Source organism: Saccostrea echinata, unplaced genomic scaffold, assembly GCF_033153115.1.
Source record: "Saccostrea echinata isolate AGI-Se365-2 ecotype Australia unplaced genomic scaffold, CSIRO_AGI_Sech_v1 ptg000051l, whole genome shotgun sequence".
NCBI classification, from domain to species: domain Eukaryota; kingdom Metazoa; phylum Mollusca; class Bivalvia; order Ostreida; family Ostreidae; genus Saccostrea; species Saccostrea echinata.
The window spans coordinates 8,129,117-8,146,925 of record NW_026889800.1 but is presented as its reverse complement, the minus strand read 5'-3'; the positions used below and the strand labels follow the sequence as shown (position 1 = coordinate 8,146,925).

At 33.7% G+C, this 17,809-nt stretch overlaps 2 protein-coding genes across 2 annotated transcripts; both read left to right on the top strand.

Annotated features, from left to right (window-relative positions):
• The first annotated feature begins 272 nt into the window (after positions 1-272).
• On the top strand, positions 273-11,820 carry LOC133203539 (uncharacterized). The gene is made up of 8 exons (XM_061339310.1): positions 273-381; positions 520-626; positions 728-795; positions 918-1,123; positions 1,297-1,362; positions 1,457-1,506; positions 10,672-10,766; positions 11,575-11,820. Exons 1-8 carry the CDS (start codon positions 273-275, stop codon positions 11,717-11,719), a joined length of 846 nt encoding a protein of 281 aa, XP_061195294.1. The 3' UTR covers positions 11,720-11,820.
• A 3,350-nt stretch (positions 11,821-15,170) lies between these two features.
• LOC133203638 (pre-rRNA-processing protein TSR2 homolog) lies at positions 15,171-17,427 on the top strand. The gene is made up of 6 exons (XM_061339412.1): positions 15,171-15,279; positions 15,372-15,462; positions 15,692-15,783; positions 15,974-16,123; positions 16,212-16,326; positions 17,303-17,427. Exons 1-6 carry the CDS (start codon positions 15,193-15,195, stop codon positions 17,362-17,364), a joined length of 597 nt encoding a protein of 198 aa, XP_061195396.1. The 5' UTR covers positions 15,171-15,192; the 3' UTR covers positions 17,365-17,427.
• Positions 17,428-17,809: the final 382 nt, after the last annotated feature.

Below are 17,809 nucleotides of genomic sequence, written 5' to 3'. Positions count from 1 at the left end.
TTCCGACTGTTATCACGACGGCACACACTTTTTCGTCCTCTAAAAAAGTCACCACCAGTGCGTCCACTCCAACCCCAGTATTTTCCACAGAGAACAAAGAAACTAATCTTCCAACATCCACAGCAACTACAAACTCTCCTTCTGTTATCATCACGGAACACAGAATTTCAACCTCTGAAAATTTCACTACCAGAGCATCCACTCCAACTCCTGTACCTTCCACTGAAAGCAAGGAAACGAATAGAGCAACACCCTCAGTCATACATGGAAACATGCCAAGTTCACAACTTCCATTTGAAAATGTCACTATTACCACCTCCACTTCCTCGAAAACAACAGCGAAAATGGCTCGTACAGAAACAACAATTTCTGAACCAACAGGTATAAAGACGATCAATTTACTATTCATCAAGTAAGATTAGACAGATTAATTGAATACTTAAAAGGCTTTCACCAGAAAAGCTTAGATATAAAAAAAAAATGTGACGTTATAAGGCATTGTTTTTATTGACATTTTAGAAGTGATATTCGAAGGAAATGTGAAATTTGCTATGGAATGGCACCCCGCTCTACAAAACAAATCAAGTGATGAATACAAGAATATCTCAAATCAGTTCCTAATGCTGGTATGTAAAATTTCATTTATATTTTGTATTTTTTTTTATTAGGCACATTGTTATTCTTTTGAAAGAATATTTAAAATATGTTTCTTTACATTTCTTTCCAGATGAATTCAGTGTATAAAAATGGAGAATTAAAGAGTGTTTACATCAGAACAGAAATCATCAGTATCACGTATGTTTATTTTTGCTCTACGAAAAAGTAATTATGCCAGTACATTTTATTAATTCAATCTATGCAATATAAGAATATATAATTATTTATGAATATAAATTTGAAATCTCATTTTGTTTCAGTCGTGGTAGTATAGACATTAAATACAATCAGATATTTAAGGATCCAGAGGTCGATCTAAGTAACGGAACAGTGATAGAAGTAACCAACACCACCGTCATCGACGTGTTCGAAAAAGGGATCGAGGAACTGGAAAAACATTCATCCAATCATACCCAGGCTCTTGCACAAACATTTAATATCACACACGCGAAGATAGTACTCCGAGGTTTCTAGATGTTCATAATTAATGTAAAAAAAAGTGAAAAAATGAAAATGATACCGATTATATGCAATCGGATGATTTTTACGAATGTTTTAATTAGTATCCATTTATTTCCTATTATTATTGTTGTTTGGGACAATGATAATGTTGATGATGTTGTTGATGATTTCATTTAGAATTACCACAGCCAAAACGATCAACCCCCTCTCCAACAAAACGATCATCCATCCCTCAGTCAACAGGTATGTGCATCACCTTAAATATCGATAGTATATAAAATTAAGTAATACTAAAACTCTATGAGAAGTTTGATAGCTACATGTTTTATATTTTAAGCTAAAACGACGAAACCTATAGAAGTAACAGAAACACCGGAAAACACCGAGGTAAGAAAGGAAACACCCGAAAACACTAAGTAAGAACAGAAACACCCGAAAACACTGAAGTAAGAACAGAAACACCTGAAAACACCGAGGTAAGAGCAGAAACACCCGAAAACACTAAGGTGAGAACAGAAACACCCGAAAACACCGAGGTAAGAACAGAAACACCGGAAAACACCGAGGTGAGAACACCCGAAAACACTAAGGCGAGAACAGAAACACCCGAAAACAGTAAGGTAAGAAAAGAAACACCTGAAAACACTAAGGAGAGAACAGAAGCACCCGAAAACACCGAGGTAAAAACAGAAACACCCGAAAACACTAAGGACAGAACAGAAACACACAAAAAACCAAGGTAAGAAAAGAAACACCCTTAAACACTAAACTAAGAACCATCGTAAGAAAAGAAACACCCAAAAACACTAAATTAAATACAGAAACACCCGAAAACAATAAGATAAGAACAGAAAAAACCCGAAAACACTAATGTAAGAACAGAAACACCTGAAAACACGGAGGTAAGAACAGAAACACCCGAAAACACTGAGGTAAGAACAGAAACACCCGAAAACATTGAGGTAAGAACAGAAACACCCGAAATCACCAGGATAAGAACAGAAACACCCGAAAACACCAAGGTAAGAACAGAAACACCCGAAAACACCAAGGTAAGAACAGAAACGCCCGAAAACAGTAAGATAAGAATATAGTGTTTATAAGGTACAATTTCATTACAATGTTGTCATAGTTTTTATGAAGATAGGGAAAATTTATTAATTCCTATTGAATAACATTATGCCTACCAAATGAACTCCAAATGGGTTTTGAAAGTAGAATATTAAGTGTTACTGTTATAGTGAATATCTGACAGTTCCTGTAAAAATTAATGTGCAATAATCTTGCATTAAGATTTTGCCAGAATATTTTTTTACAAAATATATATTAAAAAAATTACCCAATCAATTCTTGCAATCTTTCAGTTTCATATCAAAATACAGATGTACATGTATTTGATAGAAAGCAAGTAAACTCTCAGGGTTCTAATCAAAACAAAACCGTAGTAATAAGTAAGCAATCAAGTCATACATTCGCGTGATTCGCTAACATAATATTGAATTTCAGATTTCTTACACTTTAAAATGTTGTACTGGTCTTGCAACTGGTAAAGGGATTAATGCCCCTTTTTCTTTGTATATAATGTATTCTTGCCTATTTATCTTCCGCGTGGCTTGTATAATTTGTATTAGATTAGTTGTTCGGTGTTCCTTAATTATTGTCTAAACTATTATTGTCTAATTAATTTATGCAATATTCAAGTTTTAAGCATACATATTATCCCCATGCACACGATCCTCTCTATCGATATATCATTATATAATATAGTCATATATTTTTTTATATTTAATTAAACCGTTGAAACAATTTCCATATACACTGTACATGTATATACCTATAGATGATTCATAAATGCAAGTATGCTGTTAAGCTTAATCAGCTGAAAGTACATTATCATGATTATCGATGTCCTAGATTTTAACTAAGGTCAGTGATAGTGTCCGGTGCATGAACTTCTCAGGAAAGCTTGTTCATAGTACAAATGTTTCTCAGTTATCTGTTTCTTTTATTATAGGTGTTAGTTAGCAATGTCAAAGTAAGGAGTAGTTGCATAAAATTTTCGGCAAGGGTGTTCAAAAACAATTTTCAATATATAACATAACATCTACAAGAAAAATATTTTAACCAAACTGTGATGCTTCATGGAGACACGAAGTTCATTTTACATAAGAATATAACTCTTTTAACAAGCTTAATCAAAATTTGTCTGTCCAAGATATCTCTGCACCACATAAAATAGTCTAGCTGCAGAACTGTAGCGTTATGGTTTTATATTTATACATGTAGTCTTTGACCATAACGCTGCAAATATGGTGTAATTTACGGCGCAAGATTTTCTGCGCACGGTTGGGGATGTATTTCTCCACTATAATCCAGCATTGAACAATCAACTATCTTTCATTCCCTAATTCTAGACATATTCTACTATCACCTGTATATATTTTATTCACCTCCTAACCCTTTATAGTCGTCTCTGCTTGTTTTGAATTTTTTACCTCCGACAAAAAAATCAAAACAATTTAGCGAGTTTATTGGTCTGTAGAGACAATCTTGCGCCATACATTGCACCATATTTGCGGGATTAGTCGGGATCTGTGGCGTTATGGTCAAAGACTAAAATATAAAACCATAACGCTACAGTTCTGCAGCTAAAAATAGTCATTCATGAAGAATATAATGTTACTTTGTTATCACCCACACTAGTGCGTCACGGTGTATGCTTTCACAGTAAACTTAAACGGTAAACTGTATGCTTTTCACAATTACTACAGGTATATATACAACATCGGGAAATTAAATCTCTTGTGATAAAAATAAGGATGCTAACTCTGTTGGATAATTCATTATATTGACACAGTTTGATAAATTGATGATACATACAAGTGTATGTTATGTTTACAATTAGATCTGAGGACGTTTGCAGAGACGTGCGGCTTGTTGATAAATTGATATGATATTGCATGTTATTATCGGTAAAAATCGGACAAGGTCAGGACAGAAATTAAAAAAAAACAACATGTCTAATAGGCCTATACATATACAGTGTACTTCAAATTTAGTCCTATACTTTTCCATGATAGCCTAAAGAATAATAGGAATGTATCCTATTGAATGTTTGATCCTCTGATTATTATGTTTTTCTCTGTTTATTCATTTTATAAGCTGAGACCTGTGTGTAAATAAAGCTTGATATAATTCACTTTTACGGAAAGGGCATATTAAGTTTTCAGAACTTTTGCCCGATCCCAATTGTAAAGTTAAAGACAATAATGTATGTTCAAACTAAAGAATAATAAGGGTAACTAGAAACTCATTGCGAGCAATGAGAGGTCTTCCGTCCGATTTTGAAAATAAAAACGTAAATTCAAGCTGAAAAGGTGATAAAAAAAATTCAGACACTCTGGAGATTTAACCCTGGTTGTCAGCGTGAAAATCCAACGTGCTAACCATTAACCATTCACTTTTTTGCATCACTTCCTGTCACGACCGGAAGTAACGGCGATACAAGATTTCCTCGCGATTCAAATAAACTGATGAATGACTATCAGTTCTGAAAGTTTTAGACTTCAATTGTTCACTGTTGCCGAGCAATACTGTGAGAACAAATTCTAATTCTGAGGACAGGTAAGCACGTGATCGGAAGTGAATTTTATATAAAAAAAAAAAAAAAATCTCTGACGTTTCTTTATACATTTGCAGTATCTACAAAATGCATAAAAACATTTCAAGTACTTTATCGATAAGCAATACTGATGAGAAAGTTAAATATCGAAATAACGTAGTTTATCACCTAAACCGGAAGTTGACGTTTTTGTTTCCGGTGGAATCTAACATATTTCAAAACAGCGAAAGAGATGCAATAAAGTGATGCAAACTTTAATTTAAAAAAGAAAAGTTAAATTTTTTTGATTTTTTTGATCACTTCCTGTGACGACCGGAAGTTACGACGGACGCGTTTAACCAAAATGGTTTTGCCTACTCCTCAAGGTCTGCTACTCATAAAAATTTGGTGTTTTAATCTTTTACCTGGTTTTGAGATCTCGCTCAGACAATTTTTCATTTTAAGGACAGAAAAACACGGGACCGGAAGTGAATTTTTGAAAGATATTTGAGGTTACTCTAGATCTTTGCAGTCTGAATATATTATTCAAAATTCATTTCAAATACATTATCTATAAAGAATATTTATAGGTAAGTAAAATAATCAAATTTTGTAGTTTTTCTCTTATAAGCGGAAGTTGTCGTTTTTGTTTCCGTTCGGACCAACATCTTTCGAATCTGCGAAAAAGATGCAATAAAGTGATGCAATTTTTAAATAAAAAAAGAAAAGTTGAAATTTTCGATTTTTTTATCACTTCCTGTGACGACCGGAAGTGACGGCTGACGGTCTGAACCCAAGTGTTTTTGGCTACATCTTAAGGTCTGTTGCTCATATAAGTTTGGTGTATTAATCTTTTACCGTTTTTGAGGTCTTGTTCAGACAATTTCTCAGTTTGAGGACAGAAAAACACGCGACCGGAAGTGAATTTTTGAAAGATATTTGAGGTTACTCTAGACATTTGCTGTCTGAATAACATATTTAAAATTCATTCCAAATAGTTTATCTACAAAAGATATTAATGGGAAAGAAAAATACTCAAATTATGTAGTTTTTCTCTTATAACCGGAAGTTGACGTTTTTGTTTCCGGTGGGACCAACATATTTCAAAACTACAAAACAGATGCAATAATGTGATGTAAGAATTGATTTAAAAAAGGAAAGTTGAGATTTAACGATTTCTTTGATCACTTCCGTAAGCGACCGGAAGTGCCGACGACGAACGAAAAGGTGCCCTCTCCAATCTAGAAATCATGTTCTATCATCTCTAACAAGTCTCCAGTTAATATCTTAAGCCATTCTTGAGAACACTCAAGGACAAAATTTCATTTTAAAATCAGGAAATTGTCCATAACTTGGCACTGGAACCGAATTTTCCAAAAAACGGAATTTTATATAAAATTCATATAAAGACCTTTTATCTCTGAAAATTTCAAGGAAATTCATTGAATAGTTTTCGAGAAATCGCGTGCACAAAATTTTGTCTAAAAAAAAAAGAATAATAATAACTAGAAACTCATTGCGAGCAATGAGTGGTCTTCCGTCCGATTTTGAAAGTAAAAACGTAAATTCAAGCTGAAAAGGTGATAAAAGAAATTCAGACACTTTGGAGATTTAACCCTGGTTGTCAGGGTGAAAATTCAACGTGCTAACCATTAACCATTCACTTTTTTGCATCACTTCCTGTCACGACCAGAAGTAACGGCGATACAAGATTTCCTCGCGATTCAAATAAACTGATGAATGACTATCAGTTCTGAAAGTTTTAGACTTCAGTCGTTTACTGTTGCCGAGCAATTTCTAATTTTGAGGACAGGTAAACACGCAACCGGAAGTGAATTTTATAAAAAAATCTCTGACGTTTTTCTATACATTTGCAGTATCTACAAAATGCATAAAAACATTTCAAGTACTTTATCGATAAGCAATATTTATGAGAAGGTTAAATATCGAAGTAACGTAGCTTATCACCTAAAACCGGAAGTTGACGTTTTTGTTTCCGGTGGAATCTAACATGTTTCAAAACAGCGAAAGAGATGCAATAAAGTGATGCAAACTTTAATTTAAAAAAGGAAAGTTAAAATTTTTGATTTTTTTGACCACTGCCTGTGACGACCGGAAGTTACGACGGACGCGTTTAACCAAAATGGTTTTGCCTACTCCTCAAGGTCTGCTACTCATAAGAATTTGGTGTTTTAATCTTTTACCTGTTTTTGAGATCTCGCTCAGACAATTTTTCATTTTGAGGACAGAAAAACACGCGACCGGAAGTGAATTTCTGAAAGATATTTAAGTTCACTCTAGACCTTTGCAGTCTGAATAACATATTTAAAATTCATTTCAAATACGTTATCTATAAAGAATATTTATAGGAAAGTAAAATACTCAAATTTTGTAGTTTTTCTCTTATTACCGGAAGTTGTCGTTTTTGTTTCCGGTGGGACCAACATCTTTCAATCTGCGATAAAGATGCAATAAAGTGATGCAATCTTTAAATAAAAAAAGAAAAATTGAAATTTTCGATTTCTTTGATCACTTCCTGTGACGACTGGAAGTGACGGCTGACGCTTTGAACCAAAATGGTTTTTGCTACATCTTAAGGTCTGTTGCTCATATAAGTCTGGTGTCTTAATCTCTTACTGTTTCCGAGATCTTGCTCACACAACTTCTCATTTTGAGGACAGAAAAACACGCGAACGGAAGTGAATTTTTGGAAGATATTTGAGGTTACTCTAGACATTAGCTGTCTGAATAACATGTTTAAAATTCATTCCAAATACTTTATCTACAAAAGATATTAATGGGAAAGAAAAATACTCAAATTATGTAGTTTTTCTCTTATAACCGGAAGTTGACGTTTTTGTTTCCGGTGGGACCAACATATTTCAAAACTACAAAAGAGATGCAATAAAATGATGTAAGAATTGATTTAAAAAAGGAAAGTTGAAATTTAACGATTTCTTTGATCACTTCCGTAAGCGACCGGAAGTGCCGACGACAGACGAAAAGGTGCCCTCTCCAATCTAAAAGTCAAGTTCTATCATCTCTAACAAGTCTCCAGTTAATATCTTAAGCCATTCTCGAGAACACTCAAGGACAAAATTGCATTTTAAAATCAGAAAATTGTCCATAACTTGGCACTGGAACCGAGTTTACCAAAAAACGGAATTTTATATAAAATTCATATAAAGACCTTTTATCCCTGAAAATTTCAAGGAAATTCATTGAATAGTTTTCGAGAAATTGCGTGCACAAAATTTTGTCTAAAAAAAAGAATAATAATAATAATAATAATAACTAGATGAGATCTCGTTGCGAGCAACGAGTAGGTCTTCCGTTAGATTTCTGATAAGATCTTGACTGAGAAATTTTGATTGATAAAAGAAAGTAAAAAATCTTTAAATGAAAAAAAAATATTCATGTCAATACTTCAAAATATGTTTAGCAACACATTAAAGACTGAAATCTATCAATTTCAAACAACTTCCGGTCTTTTTTTCACTTCCGGTATGACCGGAATACTCAAAATGACTTTTAACTCTTCACTGAGCGTTTCTCAATTCTACGAGTCACAATCTATAATCCCTGAAAGTTTCAAGATTCAGTCTCAAACCGTTTTTGAGAACACTCGCGGACAAAATGCCACTTTAAAAATGGAAAATTGGCCGTATCTCGCGACCGGAAGTGACGACGGCAAAATAAAAAAAAACGCATAAAGTTCCGATAATTTGCCATCATTGCTGAAAGTTTCGTGAAAATCTATCGAGGCGTTCTCGAGAAATCGTCTGCACAAAATCGGTAAAAAAAAAATAATAATAATAGTGGAAAAGAAACAACAGAATCAGTAGAAGGTCTTCCGTTGGAAACGGAAGACCTTAATAATAATAGTGGAAAAGAAACAACAGAATCAGTAGAAGGTCTTCCGTTGGAAACGGAAGACCTTAATAATAATAGTGGAAAGAAACAACAGAATCAGTAGAAGGTCTTCCGTTGGAAACGGAAGACCTTAATAAGAAACAATAGAATCACTATAAGGTCTTCCGTGGAGACGGAAGACCTTAATAAGAAGAAACAATAGAATCACTATAAGGTCTTCCGTGGAGACGGAAGACCTTAATAAAATTCAGTTTTCCTTGTTTATAAACTTCTTTATAAAAATATGTCTAAATCAGCCTTATTTTAAGATTGTACAGCTAAAAGTTATATTTATTGATCCAGAAATTAATAAAATGGATTATTGGTTTATCGTGGTGTTATTGGATTATTTTATCCTCTTAGCATGCCAAGAAAAGGTACGCATTCTAGTTTTAGAGCGAACTCAATAAAAGCGGAATTAGCGTTAATCTGTGATTTTTCCCCAGGGAGATGTGTGCGAGGCAATTAATGTCAGCAGTTTTGAGGGAAGGATCTTAAGTTTTACTGGTTTGAAATTAAAGCTAGAATACTTACTATTTAGAAGCCTTTGCACCTTTTTTCCTGTTTTTTTTTTTTTTAAAGGGGGGGGGGCGATTTTCCATGCAAATCATATGCGGTTAAAAAAGTTAAAAAAAAAAAAAAAAAAAAAAAAAAAAAAAAAAAAAAAAAGGAAAAAGAAAGTGAAATAAATTGTAGTGAACTAATTAATTGTTCAGTAAAAATTAGACGCCTTTCAAATTTTTCAGTGTTTATATATCAAAATATTTTTTCCTAGTATAAATTAACATCGGGCACGATGAACTTGGTTGTTGTGGAAGTCTCGCGCCTTATTAAGGTATCATAGCGGTAATTGACCAATGAAAATGAACTTATTCAATTGTAGTTCCATACATATAAAATTATTATTTTTTCCTTTTGAATTTTTTTTTTAATTTCCTTCCAGTCTATTTTTACAATTTTGGTACCTGTGTCTAGTGCATTTTACATATTTTGTAAATAAATAAAGGTTTTTGACAGGAACTATTTTTTTCAGGGCATAGGAGGCTACTTCCTGGGGTAGAAGTTCATTTTTCTTTGAATAAGAAAACGGAAAACTTAGGATCCACCCCCTCAAATCTGCTGCCGTTAATTGTCTCGCCAGCGTTAGGGGAATATGGGTGATTTGCATCAATTACACTTTTATTGACTCCATCGCTGTGGAAAAATGGACGAGATTTCATGGCATGGTCAGAAAAATTGTGTAGATACATGTATAAGATCATTGGCCTTGTCATGATTTGCTCTTTTAAGGAGCGTTTTTTTTTTCTAAATTTTTAAATAATTTGTGCATAAATAATTTTAGAGAGTGTTACTTTTGTCTATTGATTATGGTGTTCTGCAGGTTTCATGCATTTCACTCGACCCAGTAAATCAACATTAAGTCATTTTCTGTCTAAATATATTATTTCAAATGAATTTGATGCATTGGAAATGAAATTCAAACAAACAAAAGCACGGAAAAGGGGGGGGGGGTGTCTTTTACCGGCACCTGATCCAACCCGGTCTGGAATTTCCGGAGGTCCGTGTTTTAATTATGCCCTGTTTACAGATTTATTACTTTTAATGGGTTTTTTGAGATTGATCACTCTTCTAATCTTCATCTTTTCATTAATCTAACACTTTAAAAAGATGAAATTTCTTTGGATATATGTATATTTCTTATACAACTTTATAATAAACTAAGTACAGACCTAGAAACATTACGTTAACTAAAACAAGATGTATAAACAGCAACAAAATAATTTATACTGTGGGGAAAATTGTTTAAATGTAGAGAGGATAACTATCCAAATGAACACAAATTGCAAAAGTATTCTAACTTAAATTACCTAACACTGTCAAAAGAAAATATTATAGATCTGCGATACCACAATTAACACTCATTTGCTGAAAAGAGAGAGAGAGAGAGAGCTTTCTATCCTAAATTTCTCGATCAGAATATTTGTCTGTATTTAATATAAATCCTTAATGTATAAAATAACTTCTTTTATTCCTTATAGAACTGGATAAAATCTAACATGGGCGTGGTGATTGGTGCATCTGCGGGTGCGTTTGTTCTACTGATAGTCGTGGTCCTAATCATTCGGAGAGTCAGGTTTGTGCCAACTTTCCTATTTACACACACCTGTATAAGTGTACTTTAGCCTGTAGATCCTGTAGTTAACAGCCCTCGCCTGCATGATAAGATAATCATATTTTACAAAAACTATTATGTAATTACTTAATCAATTATGTAATTACCTAATCAATTATGTAATTACTTAATCAAACACCCTATCAGTTGTATGGGGGGAAAAACCCAGAACAATATAATTTTATGCCCTCATATTTTATTGAAAAAAAAAACAACGTCATTTTAACTGGATGCTGTAAAAGGGATTTAAAGGAAGAAATGCTATGAAAAGAATACTCCTTAAATCTTTGAGATATTTTTTAGCCTTTTTCAAGGAGAATATCTTACTTAACTATTATTTATCTAGCTTAAGAACAAGAAACAAAGCTTTCCACCAGTACATGTAGCACTGCTTTAATTATCCGCATTTTGTCTTGCTTTGTTTCCTAAAATGTTCACTGAATGGAGAAGGCAAAATTATAAAACCGTGAAAAAATGATTTTGTTGATGTTTCTTTGTATGTTGCAGAGTGTCAGTTAAAGTATACCCTAAACTCATTTAGGCATTATTTATTGTTGATTCCAGTATATTGTATTGGCAATATAATACTTAAACATACTACTGTGGGTTTTTATATTTCTTTATCATGTTTATCAATTTTGTTAATTCCAAGTTTAGATATATATGTTATCAATGATTTGTGATTTTATCACCTCCTCTTCCAGGCAAAGAATAGTTTTCAAACAAGCAGCAGGTCAATAAATAATATATGACCGTTTCTCTCTTCCAGAAAGCCTGGCAAAGATGCCGTGCTATGGGACGATAGTATCGGACCTACGTTTACTAAACTTGATCAGTCCGAGGAATATGCGCTTTCTGCTACCAATCCTACCTACACTTACACGGGTGGAAAGCTTGAAATAGACAATTCTTAACATCAGTAGTGTGTAGGACCCATCACTCCCTTAAGACTTTACATCATATGCATGCACTTTAAATGAATTGTATATAGAAAAATGTTTCGTGTGTGATATACTTGGACGTTATGACTGAATTGTGTATGTCATTTAGAAAACTCATCAGCTTCTTTTGTTTTTCAATAACATGTAAAATCATTTTATTGCGGCACGAAATGTTTATATCATAATATTTGATTATATAAAAGCTTTTTAACGAAAAACGTAAATGCTTTTAGAATATCATGGCGAATTCATCAGCTGTTGTATATTTCGATTTTCAGATTTTTCGTTTGTTAAATGAAATTCATGTACATGTAGTTATAATATCCTTGGGGATTTGCAATTTTTTTTTTCACTTCAAACATGTGCACAGTCTATATCATTCCGTTTTAAAAAGAAAAACAGTGTTTATGTTTTATAGGGCAAATATTTATTGTTATTTCCATTTAATTTTTATGCCCCCGGATCGAAAGATCCCGGGGGTATGTTGTTTTTGTCCTGTCTGTCTGTTTGTCTGTTTATCTGTTTGTTTGTCTGTTTGTCCGTTTGTCTGTCTGTCTGTTGTCAACTTTAACCTTGCCCATAACTTTTGATTGGTTGGAGCTATGACTTTCATATTTCACATGTGTATTCCTTGTGACAAGACCTTTCTTTGGGTACCATCATATTTGACCTTTTGACCTTGACCTTGGAGTTTGACCTACTTTTGCAAAATTTTATGAGACTTTAACCTTGGCCATAACTTCTGAACATTTGGAGCTTGGGGCTTCAAACTTCACATGTGTATTCTTTGTGACAAGGCCTTCTTTTGGATACCAACAACTTTGACCTTTTGACCTTGACCTTGGACTTTGACCTACTTTTGAAAAACTTTAACCTTGGCCATAACTTTTGAACAGTTGGTGCTTAGGGTTTCAAACTTCACATGTGTATTCCTTGTGACAAGACCTTCCTCTGGATATCAACCACTTTGACCCTTTTGACCTTGACCTAGGAGTTTGACCTACTTTTGAAAAATTTTAACCTTGGCCATAACTTTTGAATGGTTGGAGCTAGGGCTTTCATACTTCACATATGTAATCCTTGTGACAAGACCTTCCTTTGAATACCAACGACGACTTTGACCTTTTGACCTTGACCTAGGAGTTTGACCTACTTTTGAAAAACTTTAACCTTGGCCATAACTTTTGAATGGTTGATGCTAGGGCTTTCATACTTCACATATGTAATCCTTGTGACAAGACCTTCCTTTGGATACCAACCACTTTGACCCTTTGACCTTGACCTAGGAGTTTGACCTACTTTTGAAAAACTTTAACCTTGGCCATAACTTTTGAATGGTTGGAGCTAGGGCTTTCATACTTCACATATGTAATCCTTGTGACAAGATCTTCCTTTGGATACCAACCACTTTGACCTTGACCTTGACGTTTGACTTTTATTTAAAAAACTTTAACCTTCACCATAACTTTTGACCAGTTGTATCTAGGTCTTTCAAATTTCACAGGTGTTTTCCTCGAGACAAGATCTTTCTTTGGGTATCAACATTTTTTATCTTTTGGCCTGGATTTTGACTTGCATTTGAGAAACTTTAACCTTCGACATAAGCTGCCATACGGGGGCATCAGTGTTTCACAAACACATCTTGTTAATAATAAAAATAAATGAAACAAAAATATTTATTAGGTGTCATGTTTTGTAAAATGACTATTGAGCATTCCTATCATTTGCTCATTGCTTTAGGGCACTGACACGTATATAGGTCTCATCTACGACAATTATTATCGTTTAATAATAAAAAAAATTTTAACATATAAAATACATCAGGTGAATGTACCTCGGTGGTGAAATAAGCATTAAATGAGGTATTTACCTTACACATTTTTATTGTATATATTTTAGATTCTCCCTATAAATTGTGCATGTGGGGAGGAGAAGAGCTCCCGTTTCACCATTAGATTGGGTGGGGTGGGTTCAGGTTCCCCACCTATAATTAGAACTTATCTCTCAACTGAAGTCTACTTTGATGAAAAAGACATATGTAGACATGCATGAACATATACATGTTACTGAAGCACATATTATATACACAGAAATTATTTGAAATTTCCTATAGACAGTAGCAGGCCCGTAGAACGTGGAGGGTGGGGGTTAAGGTTTAGTAAATTTTCCTTTAGATGCTGGTTGCCCCCCCCCCCCATATTTTGTAAGATTGAGCACAGGCAAAGTCGAGGATTTGGACAGAAAATTAGCTTTTTTATTGCTTGACAGATTTTTGAGGGAAAGTCCTCCCCCCCCCCCTTCCCCACACACACACTTTTGAAACCGTTGCCACGGGCCTGCAGTAGTAATACTAAGGTTTAAATCAAAGAATGTCCATTGCTGCATGTTATATATATATATATTTTTTAAAAATGATTTGTACGTATCAGGTTTGCTTATGGGAAGAAGAATCGGTGATTTTAAGATAGTTTGTAAGACACAGATGAATTTCTAAGCATTTTATCATGGACTGTGATATGATTCTATATTAGTCTGCATGATTATATAATTATAACATCTTGTATGAAATATTCCTTCAAATTAAAAATCTAAAAATTAACTATAAAAATAATAATAATAAAACGTTTCTACAATTTTCTACATATCAAGACTTTAGGATTTGAAATCTTACCCCTTCAGCCCAAATACTTACCAAGTATTTAGTACAAGGTATACTAAATAATTTGGGACGCTATGGCAACATTCCTCTGTAGTCGAGTTGATGGGCAACTGCATGGCTTAAAAATCCACACTTAAAAAAAATCGCCATCTCAGAGATATATGTAGGTATAGATCTGCTGTGTCGATTTTCATTTTTAATTTCATTTCAGGGTGCGTCGGACGGGTGTTGTAGAGTTTGAGGATTTGGAAACGGTATCTTCCCCGACAGGGTCACAGAAAACTGGTTTAAAAGATCGGAGTGGAACAGAATTACTACATATGAAAGCCATAAAAATTCATGACTAAACATTTTATATTTCCCGAAAGAAATGCATGTATCATATGCACGTACATGTGTATTCTCGGCTATTGACTTTTTTTTTTCATTATTAATAAAAATTCTAATGGTTTGGGATGAAGCAGTAATTGTTTCCATTTCATTTATATTAACAGACTTATCAACAAATTGAAAACGCATTTATTAAATTATTTATCTATTTTTTATTTGAAATATCAGATTATAGATCTATATAAGTTGTATCTTATTAATCCTATATGATACCGTTTATGCTTGTTTAATTGAATGGTGTACAAAACAATAAAGAAAAAACAAAATACTTCTTTAAATTCAATTTCTTGTTACATTTCTTCTTTCTCTTCCTCTCCCAAATAATAAACCTTTGATAAATGATTAAAATAGATAATAATAGGGAGAACATGAAACATTACATGTACGACTTAGTCAGATGTTATTTAGAATCATGACTTCCGGTGAAAACACGTTGTTTCCAGCTGCAGTTGCGACAATTTTTGACAGCTGGACAGTACTTCAGGTAATAACTATCCGTGCATGTAAACATATAATTATATTTGGGTTTTGAACATCTGTTATTATATAGTAATATTTTTTTCTGGCTTTTTCAAGTTAGCTGTGAACCAGGGCTTTGGTGGCGCAGAGAGCAGGGAGAAGGCAGAATGGATGATCACGGCGGTTGATCAGTGGTTTAGAGAAAACAGTAAGTGTAAAATGAAGGTTACTGCACCATAAATTTAAGAATTTCTAACCAGTTGATAACAGTGTATATGATTAAATAATATACAGAGGCAAATGGCGGATTTTTTTGAGAAAATCTACTAATGTCTTAATTTGTATGAAAACCGGCCTTATACCTTATTACCTTATGATTGCGCAGAAGATTGTTATGATATATATGAATAAATAGGCTTTATTCTCTCTTATAACAGAGGATATTGAGGTGTACGAACTAGATGATTTTCTTGCCGATGTCATGAATACAGAGTTTGATACTATTGTAGAGGATGGGAGTTTGTCACAGGTTAGGATGATGCATGATAGTAATTATGTAGAAACGCATTTAATGAAATAAATATCAAATATTTTATGAAAAGTATGTACATTTTTAATTATGATTATTAAATCCAGCAATGTCTCTTTTTACAAGTTAAAGTACTATGTCAAAGGAATTCCTTGTTACTTGCATGATGAGGAACAATGGTCCTTTTCAGATATCCACACTGATATGCAGAGTTTACAAACTATGCTGCGAGGGCAAAGAGGATGAAGTCAGAGAACAAGTACAGTGCCTTCCAAAAGCTGCTGTCCAGAACTGTTCAAGAGTGGCTGGTAACGATGAAGAGGAGGATGATAATGAAGAGGTCAGATGAGAATTATCTTGCTGACTTTTATAATTTTTAAATCTTTAACATAACATGGCAAATTTTTTCTGTAATATATTTTTTATAGGACAGCAGCGATAGACAAGGGGGAAGTAACTTATCACAAGCCAGCTGTAATGGAGGCTTAAGTAATGGAACTGATAATACTAGTACACAAGGAGGAAAAGAGGAATCAAAAGAGGGTAGGTATAGGGAGGTTAAGCAATTTTAAATTTTCACAGTTCTTGTGAAAGTATATGTTATCATCATTTATAGCTCACCTGAGCTCAAGAGAGTTTTGTCTGGCGTCCATCTGGGTGTAAATTTTTCACTTTTTTGATTTCTTGATAACTACTGGGCCAAATTAAACCAAAGTTGGCAGAAAGTTTCCTTCGGTAAAGGGGATGAATTATAAATTATTCAAATGAAGGGCCAAGTCCCTTCCAAAGGGAGATAATCAAGAAAAGGCAAAAATAGAGTGGGGTCATTAAAAAATCTTTCAAGAACCACTGGGCCAGAAAAAGTGAAACTGGTGTGAAAGCTTCCAGACATAATGTAGATTCCAATCTTCAAATCACGGCCTCACAGGGGTAGGGTGGGGCCACAATAGAGGATCAAAGTTATACATTGAAATATATACTGGTGGAAAAAAAAACCAGGAGTAGGGTTGTGTTCACAATAGGGGATCATTTTTTACTTGGGACTTTATAAAAAAAAATCTTTTTAAGAACTATGAACCACTATAGAACCATGATTGCAAACATTCCGAAGTTGGTGTGGATTCAATTTTTTTTTTGGGGGGGGGGGGGGGGGGGGACAAGTTTTGGACCCTGGGTTAGAGTTGTCTAAAATCAGGATCAAATTTTACATACTGCATGCATATGGGAAAAGAATGTTCTTCTCCATAGCTGCAAGGCCATGTTTGTCATATTGATGTTGAAGCATCCACTTGTTGCGTGGATTCAGAGACCTTTTAGTGAGGGGCCATTATATGAGGTCACAACTTTTCTTGGAAATAGAATTTTTAAAAAAAATCTTAAGAACAGCAGTACTAAAGTTACCCAGGTAAGCATTGTGGCCCATGGATGCCTTTTTTAATGTTATCACATTCAATTAGTTATATTAAATTCAAGTCAATTTATCTAGCTATCTGACTATGCAAAGTTATAAAATTTATAGAGAAAATGGAAACAGAAGAAGAGGAGGGTTGGACCACAGTGCATCGTGGGAAACGAAGATAATACAAACAGCATTATTCTACTCTGTATTATTGTAAATAGGTCAATAAATTATAAGATACACAATATTTTGTTGCCTGCGTTTTCTTGAAAAAAGTTGTTTTGCTGCATTTGTGCCCAGCTATTTTGTACACATGCCCTAGTTTTCAAGTAAATATATGTATATGGAATTTTGTAAAAGGAACACTTTGGGGGAACGATTGCTTTTCCATTGGTAGATAAAGTCTTATGCCCAGTTCATGTAACATCCATCATACTTTATAATTGTCTAGGAATTTGAATATTTAATGTTGTTCTGAAAATGTAAGAGTATGAAAGAAAATATTATTTAAATGGTATTTGAACCATTGGTGAAGAGAACTGCAGAGTGTATTCAAATCACCATTACCTGAATAAGCTAACTTATACTTTTCAGCTTGCCTCTGAATGTTTACAGTATGTATTCATT